The sequence below is a fragment of the Calidris pugnax genome, unplaced genomic scaffold, assembly GCF_001431845.1.
Source record: "Calidris pugnax isolate Ruff unplaced genomic scaffold, ASM143184v1 scaffold42, whole genome shotgun sequence".
Taxonomy (NCBI): domain Eukaryota; kingdom Metazoa; phylum Chordata; class Aves; order Charadriiformes; family Scolopacidae; genus Calidris; species Calidris pugnax.
The window spans coordinates 12598742-12612069 of NW_015090920.1; the positions used below are offsets into that span (position 1 = coordinate 12598742).

The window sequence follows — 13328 nt, forward strand, 5'->3', positions numbered from 1 at the left end:
AAGATTGAAACTGGAGCAAAACAGGAGGCAGATATAAATCAACTTCAAAAATGGAGTTGAAAGAAATACTAAAGAAAGAAGTGTTTGTTATATACAGAATTAAAAACTAGCACTGGGGAAGTGTTCCCTTTTATCGTTGGTTCATGTCACTCTACACTCAGAAGTGCTTCAGAGGGCTCAAAACTCCCCCAGAATCGCATGTAAAAATCAAATATTCCATCCCAAGTGGGAAACAAAAACGTCACGAATTAAGACCTGCAGTTTAGTACCAGAGACTCATTCAGCTAGTACACAGGTTTTCTCCACAGTCACTGCTGAGCTCCGAGTACCTGAATATCCACCCGGTGGAGACATCCATCCCTTCCCACCCCTCCGAGAGCCCGAGTGGTCCCCGCTAAGGCTCAGCCTGAAGTCTGCTGTGATTTTTGGTCCCCGTCTCTGCACCGGTCGGCAGGATGCTGGGGCTGACTGTTTGCATGTGTGCTTGCGTGGGCGGGAGAGGGAAGATGTGCGGTTTCTGATGCTGTCCAGTGCTCCCCTGGCAATTTTTCAGGCTGCAAACAATAGGGCTTTATGCCTGCGAGTGCTGCTGCGCCACGCCGGGAGAGGGAGAGCAGCTGTGGCTCCTGCCGTGCAGCCCCGCTCCCCCGGCTCCTCCCCAGCCCCGTCCCCCAGGGCTCCCTGCAAGCAAACGGAGCCCCCCACATCCACCCCTAGAGCTGGGGGGGGTTTTGCTCGTGCCCCTCACCAGCAGCATATCGAGCTGGAAGGTCAGGGCTCCCCTACCTCGGCAATTCATCCTGCAAGCACATGAACAGTCCCAGCGCCCTGCAGTCTTTTAGTACCCCTGTCCTATTGCCGTCACTTTTCTGGCCATAACCGGCCAGTGACAGCTGCATTTAAATGTAAATCAATAGGGCTTTTCTTTAGACAGCCACAGCTGGCATATTTTTCCTCCTCTAGGCTTTTCGGTGTAAAGAAACCCTGGCACTACCCGCCAACTAGCAAGTGCCTGCGAGCCGGCCTTCCAGGAGAAAGAGGACGTGTGTGAAAAGGACACGTCCCAGCAAAACCCTCCAGAAGGTCTCCTTTGCCTTCCAGATATGCAGCCCCGGTGCAAACCTCACGCTAAACATGAAGATTCAGTCTCTCTCCTCGTTCCGTGCCATTTGTGTGTTTTGGCTCCTCTGTAAACTCGGGGAAACCGTAATCAAAAGGTGTTGCAAAATCTGTCTGTGCTTCCCCTCTTCAATGGGAGCTGGCAAGAAGGAACATGACTGCCCGTCCTTGTGGTTCCAGCGCTGCCTGGCAGGTGGAGACTTGTGGACTGATCTCTGTCTTCTGGGCTCTGTGCACCTCGGTCTCCAGACCATTTTCTCTTTCGAGCAGTGTAACAGCTCCCACAGGAGCTGTGAAAAGCAGCTTGGATGGAAAGATGATGACGACTCTCTTTTCGGGAGTTACCTAGACCTGAACATCTCCGGGGCTTCCTCCTCTGGCCACACTGGCCAGTGGCCCCTCCAAGGCTGCTTGGGCTGGACTCGCTGCTGTGGGGCATGGCTGAACCTGCCTGTCTAGTTCAAAATGAGGGATGACAGGGCAAGGCATAGGAGACACAGCAAGCTCAGGCACAGATGACAAAGAATATATAAACGGGAAGGTGTGAAATCTGTCTCAGTCTGAAAGAAATCCCAAAGAGTAGCCCTCACAAATGTGTTATTCCTTCATTTGCAGTAAGCTTTTACTCAGGCGCCGCTTACCTGTCACCGTTTCACTCCCTCTTACACAGAATCCTTTCTTTTTTTTTTTTTTTCCAATATGCATCTGGCATATCAGCAGCTCCCAGCCGCAATTCCCTGATGTCAGTGGCTGCTGCCAGGGGCTGGGGGCAGGTCTCGGGATGGAGGGAATTGAGCACCACTGATTCAATTAGCCTCCTGTGACTCACGGCTCAGAGAAGTGCCAGGAATTGACGGGCTTGGGAAAGTACTTATTTTTTTTCTAATCAGGAAGGAGCAAATCCCAGGAAGCCCAACCGAGCATATGAACATCAAAGAGTCCAAGAGAGCCGGGCTGGCCAAATCCCAGTACTGTGGAGGCGAGCCCGAGCAGCCTAGCAGGACTCCGTGGAACCACGAAAATCTCATGATATTTTCAACATCTGCATAATCCAGTGAGACAATAAATTATTTGTCACCTAGTTGCAGAGAGCTGATTTTAAAGTTGAGGTCTGGGAAAGTGTTGGCAAGCTTACAGCTTTTCAGTTTACTTCTTTTTTCCTTTTTTTTTTTTTTAAAGTATGTGGCTCCAAATATTGAAGGAACTCGAAAAAAACCAGAAGTATCTGAATAAATAAGGTTCTTATTTTAATACAACTGCTTAGTTTTGCAAATCATAGACAAAGCATCGATTATTTGTCTGTCATTAGTGTAAAATTTTGTTGACTTGTTAGTAGATTATATTATTTCCAGACTAAGGATATTCTTTTGTTTGCCTATCAACAAATGTATCTCTTATTATAACACACTCTGGATCTTGTTTCACGCTGCAGAAAACAAGATAATGAAGAAGACATTATCAGAACTTGTCATTTTTGTAGCTACAGCTATTCTGTTATAACTCAGGTCACCAACTTCTGTAGTTCCCCCAGAAAAGGAAAATAGCCATTCCAGGCCTGAGAAAGAAGTGTTTGCTTCCAGACTCACAGAAAAAGAAAGAAAAAAAAAAAAAACACCAAAGAGTAAGGCTGATGTATAAAGATGAGTACCATAGAAAAATAAATACTCATAGGGTATATTACAGAGCCAGAAGTTTTGATGTGGTGGTGATGAATTTCCTTCTTCCTAAGGAAGAGTTTTAACTGAGGTCAAGGGCAGGACAGACGATACTAAGTCAGCACAAAAATGCAAGCTTCCACGTGTCCTACTTCCCCCCCAGACATGGGCATTAGTTGGTTTAGAAGGGGACAGCTATAAAGAAGTCAGAATCTATGACTATTCGCACCAGCTAAAAGATTGGTTCACCACCATTAAACGCTGTCATTTTTATTACTTTGACTTGAATGGTGGATAGATAAATAAAGATTTCTGTGAGTGGTTTCTTTTATCTAACACCTCCCCTCCAGCCCCCACCCCTGTTAAACAGTTAAGACAACACCAGCAACTATTTCACCAGAAGCACTGTAATTTCAGAGTGCTCATTTTCCCCAGGTATTCCGATAGCTTGTTTTGAGATCATCAAAAGGTAAATCTGAGGTTACCTGTGATAATGAATGGACCTGAGGAAAAAAAGTAAATATAATAAACCCAACAGACTGGAACAGTAAAACTGTCTCACTGAGAAAGGGGGCAGCAGCTGGGAAGGAAAATGTGCTTATTTCCCTTTGGTTCCAATTGATTTTTTTCTGGCTAAGAGTTAGAATATATTCCTTTTTCTATTTTCTCACCAAGATTCAAGAACTAGGACCATGGAAAGAAGACCTATTAATCTTGAGATAATGCCTGTCTTAAAATAACTACAGTATGAAATTGCAGAGCATAAAAAACGATGACCGTCACCCAGAACCGAGGTGGGAGCAGTTCTGTTCAGCTTGGTGCTGGTCAACAGTGCTGCTGTTAAACTGACACCCAGGATGCGTCAGGCAGATGTTTCCTCCTTGTCTTCCCCTCCCCATCGGGTTCAGATACAGAAATATCCACTCACATTCCTGCTTTTATAACTGGCAATGACCCCAAAAAGCTCACACTCTGTCATAGGCTCTCACTGACGGGCCTTCACTCATGGATATCTTCATTGACACCAGTGTAAACGTAGGCCAATTATCTGTAAAACAGATTTAAAGGTGATTTTTGTTGGGGAAACAGTTATTTGGCTATTTCTACGTTCTTTACAAAGGTTAGCAGTACATCTTAGTGTCTGCAGCTGTATTTTTAACTATTGTGAAGATCAGCAGGTTTAGGAATGGAAAACAGGTTGGTCTCGACTTTATTCAGACCTAGAATAGAACTTCATTGTCTCTGTGATGGCTGATTTGTTGCATGCTTAGTTACACACTCAAGTTCAAGTCCTTGGATGACTCTAACTGCAGCGTCTTGTGCTTGACATATTTCGATATATCAAACGTGCCATGAATAAATGATACACCTACATCTTCACAGATGAAAAACCACTACAGTGATAATCATGCTGAACAAATCAATGTACAGTTTTATTTTTGCACTGTGTGCATTGCAGGGTCCTCCATCAGCCACCACATCCACACCACAGAGGGGACACACCAGATAGGCTTTGATGGGCTTCCAGCAACAAAGCAGGTCATTCTCCATCCAACAGATGTTGGAGTCGGCATCTCACATGAGTCTGGTAATGTATCAGGTTGACTATCGTGCTACCCAAGCACAAAGACAGGTTGGGCAGAGAAAGGCTAGAGAGCAGCCCTGAGGAGAAGAACTTGGGAGTGTTGGTGGATGAGAAGCTCAACATGAGCGGGCAATGTGCACTGGCAGCCCAGAAAGCCAACAGCATCCTGGTCTGCATCAAAAGAAGTGTGGCCAGCAGGTCATGGGAGGTGATTCTGCCCTTCTACTCTGCTTTCATGAGACCCTACCTGGAGTACTGCATCCAGCTCTGGAGTCCCCAACAGAGCCAGGACATGAACCTGTTGGAATGGGTCCACAGGAGGGCCACAAAGATGGTCAGAGGGCTGAAGCAACTCTCCTGTGAAGACAGGCTGAGATAGTTGGGGTTGTTCAGCCTGGAGAAGGTTCCAGGGAGACCTTATAGTAGCTTTTCAGTACTTAAAGGGGGCCTACAGGAGAGATGGGGAGGGAGTCTTTATCAGAGAGTGTAGTGATGGGATGAGGGGTGACGGTTTTAAACTGAAAGGGGGGAGATTTAGATTAGATATTAGGAAGAAATTCTTTACTGTGAGGGTGGTGAGACACTAGAACAGGTTGCCCAGAGAAGCTGTGGCTGCCCCATCCCTGGAGGTGTTCAAGGCCAGGCTGGATGGGGCTTTGAGCAACCTGGTCTTGTGGGAGGTGTCCCTGCCCAGGGCAGGGGCGCTGGAACTCGATGATCTTTAAGGTCCCTTCCAACCCAAACCATTCTGTGATTAATTCCATTATTTATTATGTGAAACAAACAAAAGCCAGGAGTGTAAACTGAGAGAGTGGGGTAAGGAGGAGACGTGAGTGGAAGCAAATACTCTTCAAAAGGCTCTTAGATGTTGCTAGATTTATTAACTTATTCCCTAAGTTTTCATGCCAAAATAATATTTGGCAAAAGAGGATTGTTCTTTAAAATGTTACTGAATGAGCACAACGTGGCAGTATCAGTTTTGAAAAGACTTTTGAAGAGCAGCCCACTACTTTTTCAGTTGTGTTGCCATGGCTTTCTTGTTTATTTTCTGCCGCCAGGCTGGATTTGATCTGTTTGCTTTGGGTCGTTCAGCTTATGACATAATAATTAATATTGTTTGCTAGGAAAACACATTATCAGAGGAAGTTTGATCAAAAGCTTGGTACAAAATTAGGAGCCTGGAGAACAGCATCTTCTTCCTTGCAGAAACAATAATTAAGCCTGATCACATCACTGCTCTTTACTGCTGTTCCCTCACCTGGTTTGTCTGCTTGACTTTTCACAGAAGACATCTTGGAGACTGCAAACAACACCTACAATGTGTTCCAGCTTCAGTTGGAGTTTCATAGAATCATAGAATGGCTTAAGTTGGAAGGCACCTTTAAGATCATCTAGTTCCAATCCCCCTGCCATGGGCAGGGACACTAAGACCAAGTTGCTCAAAGTCCTGTCCAACCTGGCCTTGAACACTTTCAGGGATGGGGCATCCACAGCTTCTCAGGGCAACCTGTTCCAGTGCCTCATCATTCAATTTCTGAGTTTTTGAGTGTTGTTACTTCTCTTAATGCAATCCTGAGAGCATCCTTGTCCCAATTTTACAGGTGTAGCAGAGTCATAGCTCAGGTGTCTTGCAAAGGCAGGAATAAATGTCCTGACATATAAGAAACAATAAATTAAATTATGTGATTGCTTGGCCCAGAAGCTGCTAATTAATACAAGGTTGTGCAGACTATTTAGAAAATTCAGGCATGTGGGAAATAAATCAAATAGACCAAGATGACAAAGGTTGAAGCAGCTCACCAGCAGGAATAGTGGGGGAAATAGCAAGACTTGTACTGAAGGTACATGCAATTGAAGGTAAAGAGAAATAACAAAAAGGTTCTCCCAATGATCTGTAAAAGAATATTTTTAGGTTTTCAATTGAAAAATTAAAAAAAAAACCAACCCAACACAACAAGGAAAGCCACTGTAGCCTTTAAAAGAAAAAAAAAAAAGAAAAGCCCATAGAATTGCTGGAATTCAAGTGCAACAATAGGAGCCTTAAATTATCTAGAAAGCACTAAAATTTTTCAGTCTGATCTAGGAAGGAGAAAATTTCCTTCACAAGTGGAACAAACAGTAATTTACTGGAGGAAGGAGACCTCGTAACGTGCAAGGAGAATTACAGGGGCTTCAAGAAAGAGAAATCACACAGTTCTGCTTGTGATAACCAAGTTGAGCAGACTATTGAGTGCAGCTAATACTTTTCATAAGGTTAAAGCATTTTTTTAATTTAATGATGTCTCAGGAATAATTTTCAAGCAACATATCACTTGTGCTATTATTTGATTTTTCAAAATATTGTTAAATTGCAAACATTTTTTTTTGTAATGTGTTCGATAAGTATATGAGAAAAAGAGTGAGAGAGAGAAAAAAAGAAATAACAGATTTCACTTGTGGCAGGTATTGCCAGCAAAAATAGAGGATCCTGTAGATTCCAATTATCCTTGTTTTTCTAATTTCCAAAATCATTTTGATATGGACATGGAATGCTGACAGACTTCTAAAGCCACATTTAAAAAAAAAAAAAAAGAAAAAAAAAAGCAAGCATCTAACAAAGATAAAATAGCAGGCCCAGATAAACCCTTTTTACCTGAAAAAACAGTGCAGATTGCAAAATCTTAATCTGCCCGGTTTGGTGGCTGAAGGTCTCCTCACTGCAGGCTGCTCGTCCAGACCATGTGTGGGCTGTGGCCAATAGAAACACCATGTGTGGTAGCATACTGTGGCCATCTGGGTTTTCATGATGTATTTTTATGACTGAAATGCTGGATGTTTTGAGCCGTTACTTAGATGCCATCATCTTACTCCAGCTCTGTAGAAAACACTCAGTAGGACACATTTAACACTTACTACTTTTTTTTTTTTTTTGCTTAAAAATAGTAAATCATTAGGTAGTTTCTTCAATTTTTCTTTCCCATCTTCTTTTGGATGCATTTAACTCCTTTCTTACCGTCCACTGAACAGTGTATTGTATATAATAGATTTTTGACTGACATCTGCAATCCAAATCTGGTCTTTCACATCAGGGAGAGCACTTGATACTTCTGGAAGTGGTGAGGGCCAGCAGGTAAAACGTTACGGGCAGGGACTAAGAAGAGTAGGGTTTCCTGACAGGGGAATGAGGGGAGCAGTGCTCCCTAGCAATGATCCATTTCCTCCCCAGCAACGATTCTTCTATTTCCTCCCCAAACGCGTGGCCGGAGCTATTACCGCAGAGGGAGGAGATGTACAGCTTAGTGCATTTACACTAGGACCTTTCCCCCATCGCAAGCCTTGCTTGGCTGCTTCTTTAGACCTTTGTAGGGTGGGTCATGGTGGGACCGAGGGACTGATCCTCCTCACCCACGTCCCACCAGGCATCCAGGCAACTGTCTCCCTCAGCTTCTGCGGCCATCCAGGTTTGCCCACCAATGCTGAAGCAGCAGAGCACAGGCTTGGATCTCTCCCTGTTTGCTACAGGGAATACACATGGATGGCAGGAGCTAGTTTTGTACCCTCTGGGTCTAATACAATGAGATATTATTCCCCTTTCGAGGTAACATCTGGGGCTATGGTAAAATCAGCTAATTGTCATAGAGCCATATGCTAGCAAGGTGACTCAGTTGCTTCCCTCCTGGTGCCTTCTGCCTAGTGCAAGGTCACCACAGCTCCCTCAAAACACTCTCTATCCACTTAATCATATCATTTTTTTCTCCTTTCTTCAGAAAGCAGTTGCTTCATTGTGGCACTTGGGCTTCACAGGGAAACAGCCTCATTCATTCAGTAATGAATAAGCCCCAAGATAAAAAACCATGGGGAGTTTTTATTTTCCTACTGTTAATTGTACCAGATATGCAAATCTCAGCTCAGAAGAACATTTAGCATTTTTCACTGCAACAATGGTTTTTGCAGAGAAGTTCTTCAGCCATGAAAAGCTAGCAAGTAAGAGCCTGGTAACTGTAAATTTCTGTTATGGATTTCCCTAATGGAAAGCTGTAGCAAAGGGCTTTTTGAACCTCTATATATCTATCTCTATTTCTATCTGTATCTCTATCTATCTATACATCTATATTTATCTGCTTCAGAGCTTAACCCCAGCTGTGGAGTGCTGCCAGCAGGGTGCTGTGTTCTTGGGTGGAAGCTAAGGTTTGGCAACTAGTCTGATGTGAAAAGAAGTTGCAAATCACAAACAAACCTGGATGACATCAGCCAATACATACATCAATCGGCTGAAAGATGACAAATTTTTAATTTGAAAAGCATTCCTTCTTAAAATTCATGCTTTAGAGGACAGAAATTCAAACACATTGCCTTTGCTGTCCAGAATTCACGTTAGGTAATGAGCACCAGAGCGTTTTCATTGACAGCCTTCCGAGAAACTTCATGCTGTTTGAATACTGTGATACTTATTCCAAGTTTCTTGAGAGACCTAATGGCATATAAACAACTAGCCAGTATGTAAAGAAAGACACTCGAGATTGCATGAAGTTTGTATAGTGTTTTCTCCAGAAAGTAAGCATTTTCTGCAAACAAAGGGAGTAAAACCAACAGGCAACTTCCAGGCAGTTGAGGTTGCTTTGTAGAGCCTCAAAAAAGCTTGCTTGAGGGAAGCACCTTCTGTTACAGACAAAAGAGTTAATTCACCAAAGCTATGGAAAGAACTCTCTTCCCCAAAGAAAAGATCTAATGACCCCTATAAAGACAGCCATATTGTGATGCTGTAACCTGATTAGAGGGAAAAAGGGTCTTTGTGTCTTTTAGTCTTTACACTAACAGGAAAATAAGGTGTTCTGCAATAAATAGGAAACCTTTTTCTAAAGCTTTATGGTCTTCTGTGCTGTTTTACAAAATACCCTATACGTTACTCACCTCAAAAAGCCACACAATTAAAGTGAAGTGATTCTTCTCTTTCCAAACGTCAGGCTGGCTGGGAGAGCAGGGTTAGAGATAGGAAAGCCAAGAAGCCGCTCCTTTGAAGCAAGCAAACGTGATACTCTTATTTTAAAGCAATTGCTGTGCGTTTGGGGCACAAGGAGATGGGGGAAGTTTCTTGCAGCAGGACGAGTGCCTTCGGATCAATCCACAAATGGCCTTTGGGTGGGCACACAGGGTCAGGGACAGCTGCCCCAAGTGACTGCAGATGTTGGCCCCCATGCTTTAGGGAGGAGATGACTAAAAGAAAACAGGCAACTGAGCAGAATAAAGAGGGAAATGAGATAAACTAGGCTTGCCCATTCTTATAAACACAAAAATAATGGCAAGGGGCAATCAGTAGATGGGGGTTTTTATGTTTGCCATGTTTTAAAGGAGATACATGTTCAGCCAGGGACTGGTGGAACTCATCCCAAGGCATTTTGTGAAGTTTAGCATGATTTTTAAAATAGCATTTATTTATACTGAAAGAAAAATCAGAACTTTTTTAAAAACAGACATCCCGCTACTTGATAAAATAGCAGGTATGGAAGGGAACTGTTGTATTTCAGAGTGTAAACCTAGGAAAAAATTGTCCTTTGGGAGAGCAGTTCAAGAAAATAGCCGTGTGATGCAGGGCTTTTAACTCCCTCCTCTAATGCAGTTCATACCAACCACTTTTAAAGAAAATTAGAGTTGATGGACCATTATGTTTAGTCCCTGTGACTCCTGGGAGCCAATTTGTGTTATACTATGCAAGCTTTTTTACAATTACAGACAGTGGTAATGCCATACCTGGTAGGTGCCTGTTGTTTAAATGAAGGGAGATGAGGTCTATTAAAGATCTGGTAATTTCATAAAGAGGTGATGTATTTGCCTGCAAGAAAAAAAATCCCTATATTCTGCCTTTTTCAAATGCTCTTAGGATGAAAAGGGAAAATAGGAGGCTCTAAAGAAAGAGCTAGAATTCCAGGAAAATGCTGGGCTAAGCCACAGTTTGCAGGGACACGCACAGAAGCAGCTCCAAGTCTCGTTATCAGTGGCTTTCCTTGGAAGGCTGGGGACAGAAGGAGCAGGAGGCAGGGCAAGGTGTTGTAGCGACCTCTCTGCTCTTCCTTTGTAGGTGGCTTAAGAGTGAGCACACTCTGGTCGGGGAGCCCCAGGACAAGAAAGGCTGACAATTTCATGCAATTTAGGTGAATTAGACTTTCCCTTGGTGTGTTCACCACTAAGCCCCTTTTCTGGTAGAGGTTTTGCTCTCTGGAAGTACAGTTGCCTTTCAGAGGACAGCCTTGTCTGGTGGCGAGGTGAATGTCTGTCTATTGCTATGATGATCTATCCTTACCTGTATTTGCAGAGATGGATAATTTTCCATCAACTAGACATCAAAGCTAGAGAGATGCCTATTTCCAGCTGGCAAGAGGAGAGTGCAAAGAATGTTTGAGAGAGTGACAGATTTTGCTGTCTTCAATGAGTGTAAAACCTGAGGGTGTGAAAAGGGGCTCACTGGAAGGAGACATCTCCCACAAATATTTGTCTGTGATCATCCTATCTAACAGACCCCACTTACTCCTTTGTTTTTAGAGAGTGATCTGAAAAGCTGCATTTAACGTGTTCTTTTCCCACAAGAATTGAAGGGTATGGGAAAAAAAAAAATAATTAAATACATGCAGTGCATCCTCCTCAGCTTTGACTTGCAACCAAAACTATATTTCCCCTGGAATTAAACAAGGTGAGTGGTCTGGATCAACACATGATCAACAGACCATCTTAGCATTTCGCCTTCTAAAGGTGACAACTGATGCATATTCTGTAGGGCAGCATCAACAGGGCAGGGTATACCAGGCCCCAGAGAGTTACACCTTACCACTAACAAACTTTGTATCTAGGTAGGGTTAAACCAGATAGCTAGTTTAAAGCATTTCTCTCTGCTGTCACTGATGCTACTGAATTATAGATAGATACACGCTAAGCCTCTAGGTATGACTATAAACACAAATATTAAAGTTATGAATTATTTACTTGTGCTGAATGAAATTTGCTAAGTATTCAGGCGTGTTCATAGAGATGATAAAAAAAGAAATCCCTCAAACTTATGCCATCATCAGTCAGTCCCTCCAAAACATGATAAGGTGAAGGAGATAGCAAGCAGTAGGGGAATTCTGAGGAATATCAGAAGGGAATAGCTTGAAGAAAACAAGGGCATCCAACAGTACTTCTAGTAAAATGGATGCTGATTGTTCTATGAGTGTTTTCCACAGATAATGAACAGAGAAATTTTGACACAAAGTTAATTACAAAAAATAGGACTGCACTCTAATGGCTAATTACTACCATGTAAGCTGACAAATGGCAAAGCCTCCCAGTTTCACTATTAATAAGATGCATCCAAAAGCTTGAATTAAGATGCCAATCTAGAGAATAAAACACATGCAAATATCTTAATGCTTTGCGAAGCCCTCTCAGCACCCAGGTTTATCTTGGTAATTGTGCTCTTGCGCCTGATCTGCCCCTTTATCCCCATGTCAACAGGCAGCTCATTAATCAAAGCTCCCACTTTGTTTTTCTTCTCATTTGATATCACAGCAGGGCATTTCTCTCAGCAAAATAATTTGAGTAAACAAGAATATACACTGGGCTGGAAACGTCTGCCCTTAGAGCGAGCTTCTGGGCAGCACGTCTGATGAAAAACAAACTCAAAAAGGCAGGGTGGGCACAGATGAGTATTGGGTGACACCTCCTCCTCCTCCTCATGTGGAAGTGCCCTCACATGGGAACGGTGAGGGAGTTGCAAAATGCTCATTAAAAAACCCACAAATATTTATGCCAGAGCCAGGGTAAGCAGCCATTACCTCCCTGAAATACATCATTAGGGCCATGAATGTAAAACCAATAAAGCAATTACTCTCATGGAAAGCTGATGTTTACTATTTTAGGCTCTGAGTCTCTTCTCAGCAGTCACAGGGATAAGAAAATCAGCTGCCCTTGCAGTTGTGTTGCCTTAAGATATTATCCTTGACAATATTATAAATAAATGAACTACAGCAATAAGCGCAAATTGCTGCCAGTACCATCGGGATCATCTCCTTTTCTCTGCTTCTCATGCTTGCCAGACATGAGCAACAAATACATGTTGTCGCACACCGTGAGACTGAGAAGAGGGGATGAAGCACAGGATCTAAAACCACCTATGTTAAGTCATTAGGCTTCAGTCACACCAGCGCCTCAACCACACGTGTCCTCCAAGAAGTAAAAATCCCTCCCCAGCTAGTTCATTGAAAGTCATTGCTGCATCCTTAACCAGCAGAAACTTCCTACCCATGTATCAGCTACTTGATAACCTCTGGAAACTCAAAAGGCAGGCAGCAGATGGGGCAGCTCCTATCAGGCACCTCTGACATGCAGCAGCAGCAATCCTAACCCAATGCTCATGGTTGCATTTTGGATTAAGTGGTGTGAAACAGGGTCCTCCCCACTGCTCGTGCAGTGCAGGCATTGTTACTGGTCCTTAAAGCTCTGCAAATGAGCATCGCAGTTCTTTTTGATGGTAGAAACACCTGGTTTTCCCTGCAGTTTAGGGGTTACCTGCATCCAATATTGCTTTTAGACTAAGAGAATTTTTTGCTCTGAGCAGCGTTAACTGCTTTAAATCCTACTTTTGCTCTGGCTTGAAAAAACTTGATTTTGTTTAATAGAGGGGAAATGCTGGGGAGTGAAAGGAGGAGAAAGAAAAAAACTGCACTAATAATTTCTGAGTAATTAAACTGGCATGGTCAAGAACTGGAGAACAAGGCAGATGAGGGCTAATTCTAACTCTAAACCATTACCAAAACCTATTTTCCACAGCAGCAGGAAGTCAATGACGTAAGTGGAATTTTCTACAGCCTAAGGAACAGGATAATGGAGGTTGACATGTGAATATCTGGAACTGCCTTAACAGGGTTTAGCCATAGGTTTATAAGTAAGATTCTTTTCCTTTTTTGATTTGTTTTTTTGATTTGTTTTTTTCTGTTATTATAAATATAGCTGTTATGTTA

At 43.0% G+C, this 13328-nt stretch overlaps 1 protein-coding gene across 1 annotated transcript in view; it reads right to left on the reverse strand.

Annotated features, from left to right (window-relative positions):
• FAT4 (FAT atypical cadherin 4) overlaps positions 1–12423 on the reverse strand; it is a 177223-nt gene extending 164800 nt beyond the window's left edge. Inside the window, exon 1 of the mRNA XM_014949819.1 lies at positions 12363–12423. Coding sequence (XP_014805305.1) covers positions 12363–12423 — 61 coding nt within the window. The remainder of the gene's footprint in view (positions 1–12362) is intronic.
• Between the last annotated feature and the right edge of the window lie 905 nt (positions 12424–13328).